Here is a 17,832-nt window from a genome sequence, read left to right on the forward strand (position 1 = left end):
AGCGCCCTCACTGGACGGCTCACAGTCATCTCTAACTCTAGCTCCAGGGATCCAATGCCCCTTCTGGCCTTAGCGGGCACATGCAATCTCAATCTCAATCTCTCTCTCTCTCACTAACACACACACACACATACACACACACACACACACACACACACACACACACACACACACACACTCAAAATCTAAAACGTTCAGAATCAATTAAGTATGTTCCTTAGTTGCGCTGGTCACATTTTAAGTGTCCAATGGCCGTGGGTGTCTGGCGGCGGCTGTGCAGGGCCGTGGAGACTATAGATTTCCATCTTTGCAGAAAGTGCCATTGTAGAACACTGATCCAGCCCCTGCTCCCACCTTCCACATCCAGCTCCACGAATGTCACCTGAGTACCCCTGGTATCTGCCCGCCCCATCCCAGCTTGCTGCTTCTGCCAGTGTAAACAGAACCTCATCTACACCCATTATGACTAGACCTTCCCAACTGGACTCTATACTTTTTTAAAATTCTTTTCCAGTTTACTCTTGAGCTGTACAGAAATCTTTCCTAATGAACTGCTCAAGTTGCTTACAATTTAAAATGCTCCCGTAGTTCCTCATCATCTTTGGAAGAAGTCCACACCCTGAAGCACGCATGGCACCTATGCCCAGTGGTCCTTGTCCAACCCTTTCTCCAGCCTATCTATCTCTGTTCTCCCTGGGGCTTCACACTCTGGCTAGACCAGCTCAGTTGTGGACATGCTTCTCTCTTGTTCCATAGGGCAGAGTTAAGAGTGCCTTATGCTTTCACAAACTGATTAATTGTAATTTCCCCTTTCTCTATCTGGCTAACTTCTACTTCACTTTAGCTATCTGGGTCACATTCTTACAAAGCCTCCCACAGTTCCTTCCCACCCTAAGACCCCCTGGAAATGAAATTCTCCTGCCGCCATCCCCAACACATACTCCCCCATGCCTCTGCCATGTATCTGCATGGGTAGCAATCTTACAAGCTTGCATTTAAAAAATACACACTTTATTTGTTTTATGTGCACATTTATTTGTGAGGGTGTTGGATTCTCTGGAACTGCAGTTATAGACAGTTGTAAGCTGCCATGTGGGTGCTGGGAATTGAACCTGGGTCCTGTGGAGCCAGTACTCTTAACCACAGAGCCATCTCTCCAGCACAAAGACTTGTTTGCTTGTTTTTTGGAGACAGGGTTTCTCTGTGTAGCCCTGGAACTCGATCTGCAGACCAGGCTGGCCTCAAACTCAGAGATCCACCTGCCTCTGTCTCCTGAGTGCTGGGATTAAAGTCATGTGTCACCACCGCCTGACACAAGCTTGTATTTTTGTATTGTTCCCCATGAGGGACACTGGGCAAGGCCATACTGCGGACTTCTGCAGTCTGCTGATAAGCATGCCTAGCATCATCTGTCTTCAGAAATTAGAACTCGGAAAGAGGACTTGCCTCAGATAAGCAGAAAACTTGTCTCCAGGCCTTGCTAACCACACATGGGCTTGCAGAAGCAGAAATGCTAGGAGAACCCAGGGAAGCAGCAGCAGCCTCACCTGGGCAGGAAGACATAGTTCATCTACCCCAACTAGACTGGTTGCCTATTTTGCTATTACCTTTCTCCATCTCCACCTCCATTTCTGTGGGATCCTGCTTAGATATTCCAACCTGACGGAAACTGCCATTAGGAGAGTACAGGGATAAGCTGAGACTATGCTTGAGCTGAAACAATAAAGGGGACACACTGCCTCCCTGTGGCCAGAGTGGTAATGACAACAAAAAACGAGATTTCCCTAAAACAGCCAAGGAATCATTGCCAATAAGACAGCTCTCCAGACATGCCGCCCCCCCCACACCGCGAGGGACCGAGGGGTGTCCTCTCAGTCCCACTTCGAGCCTTCCCAGCAACCACTTGCACTCTCTTTGGTTCTGGTGGGGTCTTTGGTTTGTTTTTATCTGCCTTTCTTGATGGGATCTAAGGTCTCTGAAGGGCAGGCCCTGGTCTTGCCACCCTCTCCTACTCCAAACATCAGTAGTGACAGATGGCAGGTGCCCAATAAAATTCTGATTGGATAAATCAAGAAAACAGCAAAAACGGTGGCTGGAAAGGTGTAGGGCAGGAGAGGGAGGGATGCTGTGCTGGACTGGATGCTGTGTGTGTCTGCAGGAGGCGGCGGTAACTGGGCACTACAGTCAAAGCTGTCACGTTTGTGTCCGAGAAAGCCGACTTTAATGGGGTACAAGGGATCAACAGGGCACTGGTAGAAGGGGTACAGACTGTCAGCAAGATGACAACGGTTATTCAAATGATCCGAGAAGAGGTAAAGTTATCTAAAATTAATTCAAAAATGCATTTTCAGCACATGCCTTTAATCCTTGAACTGGGGAGGCAGAGGCAGGAGGATGTCTGAGTTTGAGGCCAGCCTTGTCTGCAGAGTGAGTTCCAAGAAAGCCAAAGATACATAGTGAGACCCTGTCAAATACACACACACACACACACACACACACACACACACACAGAGAGAGAGAGAGAGAGAGAGAGAGAGAGAGAGAGACAGACAGACAGACAGACAAACAGACAGACAGACTGACATAATGCATTGTCACAAACAAAAAAAAAGACTATTTTACAAACAAAGAAAATCAATATTTTATTGATGTGGAAGAAAACTGAAAGCAACTTATTAAGTTCTAAACCTATGAATGGAAAGTCATCTAATGAACGCTGTCTTCTGGAAGAAAATTAATTTGCCACTCTCCCCAACCTGGAAGAACCACCAAAAGCATTCAACTAAGGGAATTATTGTGGATGAAGTGAACAGTGATATGAAAGTCCTTTGTAAGTTGCAGAGGCAATAGATGACCCTCTGGAGAGACTGAAACAGCCTAATAAATGTTTAAAACGGTCTACTGCATCACCTCGGGCAAGACAGTCTGCTCGCTTCCCTCTTGGGCTCATCAGTATCGAAGCATCGAACAGAACACTGAGTGATGAAAAGTACATCCATTGCCCATGGTGGTCCACGGGCTAATTAGCTTCTTACTAACATTCTAATAATTATTATTGACCCATAGACAATCTCACAGACAGTGAAAGAGCATCGACTTCTCACTTCTGCATCAAGCTATTTCTATATTTTTAAGCACTATGGTATGATTAGTCTTAAGAATTGATATTAATCTGGAGGCTGAAGATGACAGGTAAGTGGGTATGTAGATACATATTGATAAATATATATATATATATATGTCACATATATATATGTAGACAGAACATCACCACAGCTGTTTAGTTAATTTCTGTACTTAACATTAATTATTATTATTAGTGTGTGATGTATGTGTGTGGCATATGTAACATGGCACATGTGTTGAAATCAGAGGACAGCTTTATGGAGTTGTGTCTCCTTCCACCTTTATGTGGGTTCCAGGAGTTGAACTCGTATCATCAGGATTGTGCGACAAGCACCTTTACCCACTGAGCCATCCTGCCAGCCCTAATTTCTGTATTTTATGGATAACAAGTTTGTTATAACTACTTGTTGCTAGATGTGTCTGTATTATTTTGTATCATTGAGCTCTATTTTTGGCGAATCAGACTATGTACAATAATGATGCAAATATTTTTGAGCAACATTTTATATGTGTGAATACCATGCAGAAAAACATAATGTACATACCCAAAAGCCACATATTTTTTATCCAGATAGGGAGTTGCTTGTAGTGTGATGTAGAACTGTGACCCATTGGTATGACGACCTTTATTGACCATTCCAAGAACTCCTCTTTTATCATGAGGAACCGAAAAGTTTTCATCTAGGAAAGAATCATCAGTAGATCATGGAAGTATCTGTTTTGTTGTTGCCAACAATTACAGCATTTAGGGAGCAAAGGGAACTTGGTAACAGGCTTCATAGTACTTACTGATTACTCCAAACTCTAATCGCTCCCATTAGTTTTGATCATTTTCAAATATTTAAGCAAACTTTCAAACGTACTGTCTTCATAATCGGTATTTAGGAGCAGAGCTGATCCAGTTAAGGTGTCAGGAGTCCTAGGATTATTGCCACTGGACAAGGGTCCTGCTCACACACAGGACAGGAAGTGCCATAGCCCAGGGACTCCGCAGTATGGAAGGGCTGTGACAGTAATCTATGCTCATTTTCACTTGTATTCCAAATACATTTTAATCTTCAGCCTCCTGTGGGTTGACTTTTAAGGGAAGGTTAAGGGAAGGTTTGGAATACATTAAAATGTATTCCAAATACATTTTAATCTTCAGCCTCCTATGGGTTGACTTTTAAGGGAAGGTTGACTTTTGGGGTGTCTAAGTGCAAATGTGTAAGGTTACATGTGAGAAGAATACAGTATTGATGACGAGGCCACCAATTTCAGAACTATCACCCCCAGTTTTGTTTTCTGTGACAATTAATCTTCTTTGCCAACTTGACAGGATTTTAAATCCTCTTGGAAATACAGCTGGGGAAGTGTCCATGAGAGGTTTCCAGAAAGTAGCTGAACAGGAAATAGTCACTCTGAATGTGGCAGCCGCACAGACTGAGTAAAGAGGAAGATGTGAGCTGAGTATCAGCATTCATCTCTCTCTGCTTCCTGACTGGATGAGATGACATCTGTTGCTTCACACTCCTGCCGCCCTGCCTTCCCCGCCGTGATGGACTGCACCTTCCCACGGTGACCAGAGACAAACCCACCCTGCCTTCCCCGCCGTGATGGACTGCACCTTCCCACGGTGACCAGAGACAAACCCACCCTGCCCACCTAACTACAACAGCCTCCAAGTTCAAACGTACTGAAACAAGTGCTGGGTGGCAAAGTCAGTGCATTATTCACTGACTATGAAGTTCTGGCTTGGGGATTTAGCTCAGAAGTGAGGTACTTACCACCCAGCACGTGTGAGGTACTGGGTTGCAAGCTACCATAATCAGTTAATAGTCATCTAGATAGCTGGGCGTTGCTGTGGGACAGTCTGTATGTCAAATTGCTCTGATTGGTCAATAAATAAAACACTGGTTGGCCAGTGGCCAGGCAGGAAGTAGGTGGGACAAGGAGAGAGGAGAATTCTGGGAAGCAGAAGGCTGAGGCGGAGAGACACTGCAGCCGCCGCCATGACCAACAGCATGTGAAGATGCCGGTAAGCCACCAGCCACGTGGCAAGGTATAGATTTATGGAAATGGATTAATTTAAGCTATAAGCACAGTTAGCAAGAAGCCTGCCACGGCCATACAGTTTGTAAGCAATATAAGTCTCTGTGTTTACTTGGTTGGGTCTGAGCGGCTGTGGGACTGGCGGGTGACAAAGATTTGTCCTGACTGTGGGCAAGGCAGGAAAACTCTAGCTACAGGGCGTCAGGCTAAAGAAAGAGGATTGCAATTTCAAGGCCTGCCTGACCTACAGAACACTTCACGGACCCACCTCTACCAGGTTAGTCTTTTTCAAGGGAAAGTCCTATATTTACTACAGCAGTTATGTAGTTACGTGAGAGTGTATGCAGAGGCCAGAGGTTGATGGCAAGTGTCTTCATCAATTGCACCCCCACTTAATTTACTGATGTAGGGTCTCTCACTGAACCCAGAGCTCACTGATTTGTAAATCTAGTTGTCCAGCTTGCCCTGGTAATCCCTTGTCCCTGCCTCCTCAGGGCTGAAATCAGAGAAAGGCTGCTAAGACCATGTAGCTTTTATGTGGGTTGCTAGGGATATGAAATCTGGTCTTCCAAGCGAGTGTGTTATTCCCTGAGCCATCTCCCTAGCCTGTCTCTCTTGTGTTTCATAGAACCCTCATTTCTGCCATAAGCTGTGTGATTTTTTTTAAAGATTTATTTATTTATTATGTATACAGCATGTATGTCTGCATGCCAGAAGAGGGCGCCAGATCTCATTACAGATGGTTGTGAGCCACCATGTGGTTGCTGGGAATTGAATTCAGGTCCTCTGGAAGAGCAGTCAGTGCTCTTAACCTCTGAGCCATCTCTCCAGCCCACTGTGTGATTTTTTTTATTGCATGGTGTTGCATGATGCAGAGGGTTTTTGTTTGTTTTCTTTTTTAAATTTTTCTGAGACAAGGTTTCTCTGTGTAGCCCTAGCTGTCCTGGAACTCACTCTGTAGACCAGGCAGTCCTCGAACTCAGACATCTACCTGTCTCTGCCTCCCAAGTGCTGGGATTAAAGGCATGCACCACCACTGCCTGGATGTTTTCTATTTTTTAAAGATTCATTTATTTTTATTTTGTATGTATGTATTTGCATGTGCATGCCTAGTGTCCACAAAGGCCAGAAGAGGGCATCAGATCCCCTGAACTAGATTTCCCAGCAGTTGAGAACTGTCCAACTTGAGTGCTGAGATGCGAATCCAGGTTGTCTGTAAGAGCATCAGGTGCTCTTAGGCACTGAACCATCTCTCCACCCCTGCTACTTTACGTAAAAGGATTTAAAATATTTACTAGTGGTGTGTGTGTGTGTGTGTGTGTGTGTGTGTGTGAAGGTCAGAGGACAGCATTTTGGAGCTGGTTCTTCCCTTCTGTTGTGGGTTCAATGTGACATCATTATTGCCAAGTCATCACAGTAGCCCGTGAGATTCCTTTGGAACATGCCACGCTGTAATGGGACTGACTGTAGCTGGATGCAGAGGCTTTCCTATCTCGGTGCATTCTTTCAACAGAGGCACAGAATTTCTGCTGTCTTTGTCTCTGTGATGTTCAGAGGGGTGTTGTGGGATGTCTTTCTGTATGCTGTGAGTATGTGTGGCTCCCGCTGGATAATAAATAAAGCTGTTTTGGCCTATGGCAAGAAAGCTTACAGCCAGGCGGGAAATCCAAGCAGAGACACAGAGGGAAGAGAGGAGTTGGGGGAGACTCCAGCCCGCCACGGAAGGAGCAACAGGATGCCAGCAGACCAGTAACACCACGGCCACGTGCCAACATACAGATTTATAGAAAATGGGTTAATTTAAGATGAAAGCTAGCTAGCGAGAAGCTGAAGCCATAGGCCATACAGTTTGCAATTAATATAAGCCTCTGAGTGATCATTTTATAAGCAGCTGTGGGACCATGGGTGGGAGAGATTCATCTTGACTGCAGGGCAAGGCAGGAGCAGAGAAACTTCCCTCTAGAGAGGGGCCTCCACCCGTGTTTAACTGTGGCCAGGTGAGCAGCCACTAGCCTATGGTATTGTTTCCTTTTCATTTATTAACCAGACGTGTGTAAGTGTGTGTTTGTGTATATGGTGTACACACACATGTGCACGTGATGCATAGGTGCCTGAACTTGTGCACATGCTTGCAAAGAACTGTGGAGGTCTGAACGAGAAGTGCCCCCACGGGCTCACATATTTAGATGCTTCGTCGTCAGTTGGTGGACTGTTTGGAAAGATTAGTTGGTGCGGCCTTGTAGGAATAGGTGTGTTGCTAGGCGTGGGCTTTGAGGTTTCAAAAGTCTGTGCCAGGCCCAGAGTTTCTCTGCCTTCTGCCTGGCAGATCAGGATGCAGCTCTCAGCTACTTCTCCAGCACTATGTCTGCCTGCCACCATGCTCTGCACCAAGAGGATAATGGGCTGACCCTCTGAAACTGTAAGAAAGCTCCCAATTGAATGCTGTCTTCTGTAAGAGCTGCTATGGTCATGGTGTCTCTTCACAGCAATAGAACTGTGACTAAGACAAGGGCAGAGGAAGACTCCAGGTGTCCTGCTCTACCTTTCCTCACTTTACTTCTTTTGAGACAGGCTCTCTCCTTGAACCTGGAGCTCAGCTGGTGGCCATAAGCCCCAGCACCCCCACCCCTAGACAGAGACATGGTACAGGCACATACAAACGTGCCCAGCTTTTTCATGGTGCTAGAACCCAAACTCGGGTCTTCATGCTTGGGCAGCAGGTGCCCCTTCCCACTGAGCCGTCTCTCCAGCCTCTGGACTATCTATTTTTATAAAAACATCTTTCATAAAAGATGTTTCTTCCATCCATCTATCCACCCACGTCTGTCTGTCTATATAAATATCTATGTAAATATCCATCTATCCACCCACGTCTGTCTGTCTGTCTATATAAATATCTATGTAAATATCTATCCATCTATGTTGATATTATTTTTGACACAGGATCTCACTATGTAGCTCTGGCTGGCTGTCCCAGTACTCTGTATGTAGAACAGGCTGGCTTCCAGCTCACAGAGATCTGCTTATCTCTGCCTCTTGCGCTCTGGGGTTAAAGGTGGGTGCCATCACACCCAGCTGAGATAATTCTCTTTATCTACAGATTGATATATTTCATACAATGCTGGAGGTCACTAAGAACATACAGCAGATGACAACCCACCAGATGACTAGCTCTCTGATGGGGAGCCCCACTAGGCAAAGGACGTGGGGTCACTGGCTGTGGAAACCCCAGTGTTTCTGTCTGTAACTTTCTCACATGCTGCCACGATTCCTCCCTAAAAAGAACAGCCGTGGAATTCTTTCCACAGCCCATTAGTGGTATGTTTTATACTTTCTGGGCATACATATATATCTGTGGATGGTCAGGAAGATGATTTCTTCTTAAGCTGTATAATTCTGATGAATAGAAATAATGCTAGGATATTTTTCATAGCTCAAACTGACATAGGAAAATAACAGTATTCTCAGCCACAAACAAAGACAGCTTTTTACATATTTAGTTGATTTAAGACCTCAGAGAAAATTCAAAGCAGACTAGTTGCCCCAGAAAATGAATTGCACAAGAACAGATTCCAAACTGTTTGTTGAACCAAAGTCAGGCACAAAACAGCTTTAGTAGACATTAACTCCCTGTACAGATTCTCTCAGCAACTGACTCTCTGTGCACACAATGCAGGGCTTAAGGTTTAGCCAACTGTTTATTGTTTAGGTCCTGAATTTCAAAGTCACTCTCCATCAGGAAATACTGGGTGCTCAACCTATGTGCCTCCTGACGTCCAAAGTCTGAGAGAAACTGTGTGATTTCTTATGGCTCTGTTTCTTATTGTTTACTCAAGAAATGTTATGTGACCCTCAAAATGCAACTCATATATTTGTCCAGAGATTTTTCTGTGAGAGAGCTGTAAAGAGGAGAGATGTAGCTGCGTCAAGAGATATTATAGCTGTGTGGAGATAGATTTTTCAGGGGAGATTTTTCAAGATGAAATGAAAGTTACCATCAGAACCCATGTGTTTCTTTCCTTACCCCTCAGATCGAAAAGATTGGCCCTTGCCATATTCATGTTTTTTGTTTGTTTGTTTGTTTGTTTGTTTGTTTGTTTTTGCATACCCTGGGTGCTGCTGGAGGCTGGTCCTCCCGGCAGTGATAATAGAGAAGGCCAAATAGATGTTTGATTACCTCAGTTTTCAAGATACCAGTTTTTAAAAAAGACATTTTTATTTACATAAGTACGTGTATACGTGCATGGGTGTATAGGTGCCCATGCAGTCCAGAAGAGGGCACTGGATCCCTTGGAGCTGGAGTTACAGGTGATTGTGAGCTACCTGATACAGATGTTGGGAACCAAACTCAGATCCTTGCTAAAAGCAGTATGTACTCTTAAACACTGAGCCGTCTCTCCAGCCCCAAGATAATGCAGTCTTTATTAATCATTCCTCCAAAGGTAACCAGTTAGGTTTTATTTTATAATACGGTATCATTATGAACTTGTGGGTTTAAAATGTATGTTGACTTCCAACCAATTGCAATTACTATTTTTTCTGGAGGTCAAATGACCACATCTTTGATCAGTGACAGCCTCTTCAAACTGGCTCTGTTGGCATTTTGCCATGACTCCTGTAATCAATAGCATTCCTGCTATCTGGTAGAACACAGGGGAACTAATACATTGGGATTTGTCCTAGAGAAATAGGCAAGTAAATGTGTGTACAAAGCTGCTGTGGACTGGACCAAGAGGTTGGTTGCTTGAGATGTCTCATGTAGCCCAGTTTGGCCTCAAACTTGATACATATCTGAGGATGACCTTGAACTCCTAATCATCCTTTCTCTACCTCCTCAGTGCTAGGATAAAAACACAACCTACCATACACAGTGGTCTGGGAGATCCAACCCAGGGTTTCATGCATGCTAGGTAAGCAAGCACCCTACCAACTGAATTACATTTCCAATCCCAGTTTTTTGTTTTGTTTTGTTTTAGAATGCCACTCAGTCTTTTAATCAGGCAAGGGCAAAGCTCCACTTTAAAAAAAGTAGTTTGAAGGGTAAGACCCTTTTTAACTTTCATTTCTACTAAATATTAACCCAAATTGTCTCATTTGAACCCTTTCAAATTCCAATAATCAGCTAATGTGTGACTGAGAAACTTGAAAGACACCTACCTTCAAATGTTGGTCCATAAATAGACTCTCCATCATCTCCTTTCCCCTCTACTATATCTGAGAAGTAACAACACCCAGATTAGAACAGTGATGCCAGAGGGAAGAAGGGGCCTTTAATTCTGACTGTTTACATCTTACATCAAATCTAGAGTAAGCTGCCCAATTGAAAATATTACTACGACCACTTCACCTTATCATGTAATCGTTTTTACTTTTATAAATTCATTTTGTTGTCATAACTCTCTGGGGGTAACAAGTTATAATGTAACAGCTTTGAAAAAGTGTTAAATTATCATTATGGCCACAATTTAGAGAAGATATTCACACAAACACATTTGCTTCAAAAGTTATTTCATGTGGTAGTTTGAATGTAATTGGCACTATTAGGAGGTGTGGCTTTGTTGGAGGAAGTGTGTCACTGTGGAGGCAGGCTTTGGAGTCTCATATATGCTCAAGCCACACCCAGTGTCTCACACCACTTCCTGTTGCCTGATGATCAAGGTGTAGCTCATTCTCCACTCAACTCCTTCTCCAGCACCTTGTCTGCCTGCACGCCACCATGCCATAATGATAATAAATTAAACCTCTGAAACTGTAAGCCACTCAATCAAATACTTTCCTTTATAAGAGTTTCTGTGGTCATGGTGTCTCTTCACAGCAATAGAAACCCTAAGACATTCCATATTTCACTTTGCTTTTCAGAGAAGTGGAAAGAGTAAACTGAGAAGAAGAAATGGAAAAAGTTCTCTTTGAACATGAATGAAAATAGATGCTTTAGGTGCTGGGGGGGGTGGGTAGCTCATATGGCAGGGTGTTTTCTGTGCAACCCTGAGGACCTGAGTGCTGTGGGATGGTCTGTATGTCAAATTGCTCTGATTGGTCAATAAATAAAACACTGATTGGCCAGTGGCTAGGCAGGAAGTATAGGCGGGACTAACAGAGAGGAGAAAAGAAAGAACAGGAAGGCAGAAAGAGTCACTGCCAGCCTCCACCATGACAAGCAGCATGTGAAGATGCCTGTAAGCCATGAGCTACGTGGCAAGGTATAGATTTATGGAAATGGATTAATTTAAGCTATAAGAACAGTTAGCAAGAAGCCTGCCACGGCCATACAGTTTGTAAGCAATATAAGTCTCTTGTGTTTACTTGGTTGGGTCTGAGCGGCTGTGGGACTGGCGGGTGACAAAGATTTGTCCTGACTGTGGGCAAGGCAGGAAAACTCTAGCTACACCTGAGTTTGATCCCCAGCATCCACATTAAAAGCTTGTAGGTGGCACAGGCCAATGATCCCATGGATCCTGTCCATTCACCTTAGCCTAACTGGCAAGTTCCAATCCCAGTGACAGACTGTATCTCAAAAAACAAAGTGAACATCTCTGGAGGAATGGTACCCAAGGCTGACATGTGGCCTCCACACATGTGCATACAAACCTGCAGGTACCCACCCATACACACACACACACACACACACACACACACACACACACACACACACACACACACGTAGATACCCTTTTAAGAAGTCACATTCAGATTTTCATCCCTTTAGTTACTCTTGGCTGGGAGTGTAGCTCAGTGGTAGAGCACTTGCCCAGCATCTACAAGACCCTGAATTTGACAACCTGCACTGTGGAAAGCATCATTATTCATAATAATAACTTACTTACTGAAATGATGTTTTGGAAACAAAATTCCTTTGGATATAATAAGAGGGTTTTCATTTATTTGTCTTTGGTGTTTATAGGAGCTGCATACTTTGGCTTAGGCAATGTTCCCAAAGTTATTTTATATACACCCACACGGGAGGTAAACAGGTCTGCCTTCTGTGTTCCAGCCTCCCCATCAGCACACGCTACTTCCTTTAGCTCTCCGATCCACCCCCTCCTCTGCAATGTTCAATAAATACTGGCCGAATGACTGAGATATCTCATCTAAGTCTAGGCAAGCAAGCTTTTTTTTTTTTTAAATTAGGATCTGATACAACAGTAAGCACACAGAGAAAAGTTATTTGGAAAAGCAAATGGAGCATCTAAATCATGCTATTCATCATTGATTCAAAAAACAAAACAAAACCCACTCCCCTCCCCTCCCCCTGCCAAGAAATAAAGTTCTCATCTCAAAGGGGTTAAGATACTTTATTGTGGAGCCAAATTTGAATGCACATGGCCCCAGAAAACATGGAGCTAGGCTATCCCAGGTTCCATGTTCCACAGGGAAATGGTTTCAAGAAATGTTATAGTAACAGAAAAAAGTTATAAATCAAAGCATTTAAAAAATACGTCGGTGGAAACATCAGAGAGGCAGTTACAGAAAGATGGGGTAATTTCTCCTCTAGGCCTCAGATGCTATCTGATGGCTTTCTTAGCCTTGGGGTTGGTGGAAGCTGGCGGTCTGCTAAGTTAATAAATTCTGAAAGGTTTTAATTTGTTAATCACAGGATGTTAGGGTTGACATAGAAGTAAGCAAGGAATAACCATCTAGGGGGCTAAAGCTAGCCCAAGACAGAGTGTGCTCTTGTCTTACTTTCGTATTGTCTCACTGTCTGAAACATGACCCAACACCTGCACACCTTGCTGTCTGGAAATCTTAGATATACAGAAAGGAAACTTCAACAGAGACTATGACCTGTCTTACCCAAGTCTTGTTCTGAGGAAATTGAGAAACAAAATATAGCAACTGAAACCTAGTTCCTGAGAGTTACCATCACTGGGTAGCTGCTTTTCAAACTTTTACTTTGATTAATTGAGGTGTCTGTCTGTCTGTCTGTCTGTCTCTCTCATCACTTGGCAGCAGCTATCTTCAAAGTTTTCATTACTCTGATTAAGCACTCTCTCTCTCTGATATAGGGATGATAGAAAAAAAAACATAGATTATTGAATCTTCTTTAATCCAAAAAAAAACAACTATTAATCTCAAAATATTTTACACTGTTATGGATTTTGGTTTAATGATACAATTTTAAAGTAAATTTTGTTATACTGTATGCATATTTCTACTCTTGTTTGGGGTATTGTATTTATGTAGGTCATTTAAAAATGTAATGTATAATTAAGAAATACAGATAAATAGTCATCTATAATAGTCAAACTTATAGTCATGTTAGGTATGTTTTCAAGGTCATGTACAAATATATAAAGATAGACAGATGGTCTTCAAACACTTTAAAAATCTATAAAATATGGCATTTAATATGTCTAATAACCTAAGGCTTTTCATGACAGTGAGACACGTCTGCTCCTGACAGCACCAATCTACTTCAACAGAAGATGGTGGGCATCAAAGAAACTCTGTATGGAGTTTACTTTCTTTCTGGCAAAAGCTAGCCATTTGGGCCAAGAAACTGTCCTTACCTCAATTGCTGACAGTGTACTTTCCAAACTGGACCAGCAGGACACAAAAGAAAAAGACTGTCAAACTTTGCCAAGACAAGGTAGGACAGTCCTTCAAAATTCCCTGCCTCTCTGAAAAGTCTGTCAGACATTCTAGGCCTGTAGGCCACAGATGGATGCCCCAACGTTACAGAAGAACTTTGGGTGACTGTCCAGGCAGCAAGATATAGCTGTCATTAGGTAACATTTTACTTTTCTGGGGTCTTTGACAGAGTTGAAGACTAGATAGTCATATTTAAAGTTTTTCCTAGTTGTGATAAAAGGTAAATTAGGTATAAAACTTTCGAGTCACAAAGAGAAGATAAACAAGAGTATTTTCTCTAAATTTGCCAAAAACACATGGACTGGATATTGTAACTGTAATACTTACTTAACTGTTTTTGTTATATATACTTTTACTATGTTAAAGTTAAAACCTTTTTAATTAGACAAAAAGAGGGAAATGCTGTAGAACAAACTTTGTACACTGTAAATATGTATTACTTTCATTGGTTAATAAAAAAGCTGACTGGCCAATAGCTGGACAGGTAGAGGTTAGGTGGGAGAGCCAAACTGAGAGAACACTGGAAAGGAGGAGGAGTCTGGGGAGTCAGGATGCCTCTGTGTGTGTGTGTGTGTGTGTGTGTGTGTGTGTGTGTGTGTGTGTGTGTGTGTGTGTGTGTGTGTGTTTCAATGCAAGAGTACCTTAGTGCACACTTCTAGCCTTCCACTGTGTGGATCTCAGGGGTGGAATCTGGCCATCAGGCTTGGCATCAAGAGCCTTTATCTGCTGAGTCAATTCACCAAACCAACACCCACCCACTCACTCACTCACTCACCCATCTATCCATCCACCCACCCATCCTTCCATCCACCCACCCACCCATCTATCGACCCACCAACCAACCCCTCCCTCCCTCCCTTCCCTCCCTCCCTTTCTTTCTTTTTGTTGTTGTTGCTATTGTTTTTTGAGATAGGATCTCTCTACACAGTCTTGGCTGTGCTGGATCTCACTATGTAGACGGGACGGGTCTTGAACTCACAGAGAGCTGCCTGCCTTTGCATCCCAAGTGCTGGGATTAAAGGCATGGCCCAGCCTTGTTCCATTTTCAAATTCCCATCCTTAGCATGCTTCTTAAAATGTGATTCTAGGTATTTTTATGTATTTAGGTGAACTTTTAAAAGTACTTTTTGATTTTAAAAAATGTCATCTTACTCTATGTCACTTTTTAATTTGCAATGTTCCTGGAAATAGAACTTAAAATAGGGATTAAAAAATACAAATATGCTAGTGAATCGTTCCATATAAAACATCCTTTAAGTTATACATCTGTTATCATCAATATCTAGTTCTGGGGCTGGAGATGACTCAGTGAATTGCTCCCCATGCAAGCATAAGTACCTGAGTTGGATTCCAGAACCTACCAAAAAGAAGCCAGATGAACAGCTTGGTGCGGTGGCGCACGCCTTTAATCCCAGCACTTAGGAGGTAGAAGCAGGCGGATCTCTGTGAGTTTGAGACCAGCCTGGTCTACACAGTAAGTTCCAGGACAGCCAGGGTATACAGAGAGACACTGTCTTGAAAAAACAAAACAATAAAAACAACAAAAGAACGGACACTTGGTTTGTCTAGCAGGCCTGAAGGCTTTCCCTCCAGAACCCCAGCTCTTGCCTGAAGGGCAATTCACCTTAGCACCTCTCTCTTGAACCTAACTCCTTTTCATCCCTAAAATCCAACATGTTGCTGGCCAGTAAGTGCTTGGCAGAGCCTGAACCAACAACCCCCGAGGTGTGACCTCATGCATATCTGCATATGCCATGCCCTACCCCCAACACACAAAGAATATCCAAGGCCAGGTATGGTAGGGCACACCTTTATGCCAGAACTCAGTGGGTAGAGGCAGACAGATCTCTGTGATTTGGAGGTCGGGCCTAATTCTTTACAAATGTTATAAAGGCAAATGAATAAACACTAGGGCACTCTGCTTAGATGTCGCATTTAAAGTTTGCAGCTTACCTCCTCCTTGTATCCAGCCGTTCTGGACTACTCGATGAAAAATCGAATCTTTGTAATGAAGCTTTATACCTCTCTCAGAAAAGCCCGCCATTCCTGTGCACAAGACCTGAAAATTTTTACAGGTTTTGGGACATGTATCACAGTATAGCTACAAAATAAAGATGAGAGGTTTCAATGATTACTCAATATTTTATCAATTACAGACTCCTCAAAACTTATTTAAAAAAAAAAAAAACAGCAAAATTCTCTTACCTCAAAAATCAGTCTTCCAATTGGAGAAAGATCAATACAAATGTCCAAGTACACAAAATCATGCTATTAAAATTATTGAGAAAAAAATAACACAGGTCAGTGTTTTGTAAGCTTTAGAAATATTAAAAACAATAAAGCATTCTTTTCAGTGATAAGATTTTAACCACAACATGGACAGATAACAGCAAGTACAATCTAAACCATAATAGTCACAGATAACAACAGTAAATCTAATGACCTAAAGGAATTTTTAAATGTATTTGACCAAGTCTTGATAATGTATATTACACAATCATTTAAAAACCTCTTAGTGTTGAAGCTTTGAACAATGTTAACTTATCATGCAGGCCTGGGAGCACATGACCTAGAAATACGCAGATGCCAGGGTTCCTGTGTGGACAGGGACAAGGGACAGTCCCCCTGGGGACAGAAACAGACTAATAATTCTTCACTATTCTTCTTTGCTGAGTAGGTTTGGGAAAAGAGCCAAGTGAGTGTCGTGGAGCTGGCGACTGTGTGTCCTGGATTTCAGAGACAGTGGCGGCCACATATGGAGCCAAGCCACACCCCCAATAGCCAAGCCACACCCCTCTAGCCAAGCCACACCCCCTCTAGCCAAGCCACACCCCTTCTGACTGGGAACACACGACCACTGTTCCCCAGTGCTTTGGCACCAAAGGCGGAAGAGAAGCGGGGCGTGCTTCCCAGTTCCTTTCGTGCACCCTCTCCTGTCCAACAGTCCTCACGTGCTGTACCTCACGGTAGAGATGACTGGTTCTGAGGGAGGCTTTGCGTAGCCACGTAAAAGGGCATCCGGAGTTGGGCACGGTGGTTCCTGTCTGTAATCCCAGCACTTGTCAAGCTAAGGCAGGAGGACCGCTGTGAGTCCACGGTCAGCCTAGGCAGCAGGCTACTAAGACCTTGTCTCATAACCAAAACAGAACAGAAAGGCATCCAAAATGAACAGGCTAGTCTTTCCTCGCTTAGCTCTCCAGGACCACTGTACATCTAATGGTGGTTCAGGTCCTGGACCGCTCTACCACATACAGAACACCAACTTAATGCAGCGTGTAACTGCCCTCCCTTCCTCCTCAGAAATCTGGGAGACACATGATATTTCTCAAAATACACCGTATTGCTTCATGTCACTCTAACCTTTTTACGTTAAAAGACTGAAATTCGTGCTGTCTGGCAACTAGCAAGGAAGTATTACAAGCATACTAAGCATGACTAAGATTTCCTGTTGTTTTTTCCGAGTGTCTCACTGTCCAACCCAGGCTGGTCTGGAACTCAATACATAGACGTAGCCCAGGCTGACCTTGAACTCGTGGAAATCTTCCTATCTCAGCCTCCTGAGAGCTGGGCTTACAGGCTTGGAGGACTGCCATGTGCTCGCTAATTAGAATTAATTGGTTTGTGCCTCTTAGATTCTGTACTCCAAGTTCTAAACTATGGGAGAATGCTATGCTACAGAGCAGGAGGCAGAGTATAACACACCTCCCATGCTTCCGAGGGACAAGCGTCAGTGTCAGAAACTGCGGCTGACTGGGAAGTGAATTCAAAGTCTACCAGGCATAATTAACCTCCCTGTGCCTCAACTGATCATCTTGATAGGGCTGTCAGGAGCAGACAACTCTCGATGAACGTGGCAGAACACACTCCTCATCTCAGCTCTAGAGGCAGGGAGATCCCTAGTTTGCAGCTAGCCTGGGCTACTTATAGTCCCTACTTTAAAAACAACAACCAAAAGGAAAAAACAAAGATAATTCTGAAAATGCTCGTGACAGAGACAAATGAATGCGATACAAAGTAACACCCAGTCCCCAGGAGCCAAACACACAAGCAGACTTGCCCGGCAGGACATTCCAACCCGGAAATAAA

At 43.5% G+C, this 17,832-nt stretch overlaps 1 protein-coding gene across 7 annotated transcripts in view; it reads right to left on the bottom strand.

Moving 5' to 3' along the window:
- Window positions 1-17,832, bottom strand: part of Ppil6 (peptidylprolyl isomerase like 6) — a 31,632-nt gene that overhangs the window by 3,705 nt on the left and 10,095 nt on the right. For 2 of the 7 annotated variants that reach the window (XM_076552405.1, XM_076552402.1), the window contains exons 4-8: window positions 15,952-16,014; window positions 15,700-15,847; window positions 10,315-10,371; window positions 3,672-3,807; window positions 2,617-2,975 (exon numbers count right to left, since the gene is read on the bottom strand). In XM_076552405.1, coding sequence (XP_076408520.1) covers window positions 2,792-2,975; window positions 3,672-3,807; window positions 10,315-10,371; window positions 15,700-15,847; window positions 15,952-16,014 — 588 coding nt within the window. In that variant the 3' untranslated portion in view covers window positions 2,617-2,791. Of the gene's footprint in view, window positions 1-2,616; window positions 2,976-3,671; window positions 3,808-10,314; window positions 10,372-15,699; window positions 15,848-15,951; window positions 16,015-17,832 lie in introns of those variants that run through there. The other 5 variants (XM_006982778.4, XM_016001348.3, XM_076552403.1 and 2 more) reach the window with 4 other exon arrangements.

The sequence above is a fragment of the Peromyscus maniculatus genome, chromosome 16 (genome assembly GCF_049852395.1).
Source record: "Peromyscus maniculatus bairdii isolate BWxNUB_F1_BW_parent chromosome 16, HU_Pman_BW_mat_3.1, whole genome shotgun sequence".
Lineage (NCBI taxonomy): Eukaryota > Metazoa > Chordata > Mammalia > Rodentia > Cricetidae > Peromyscus > Peromyscus maniculatus.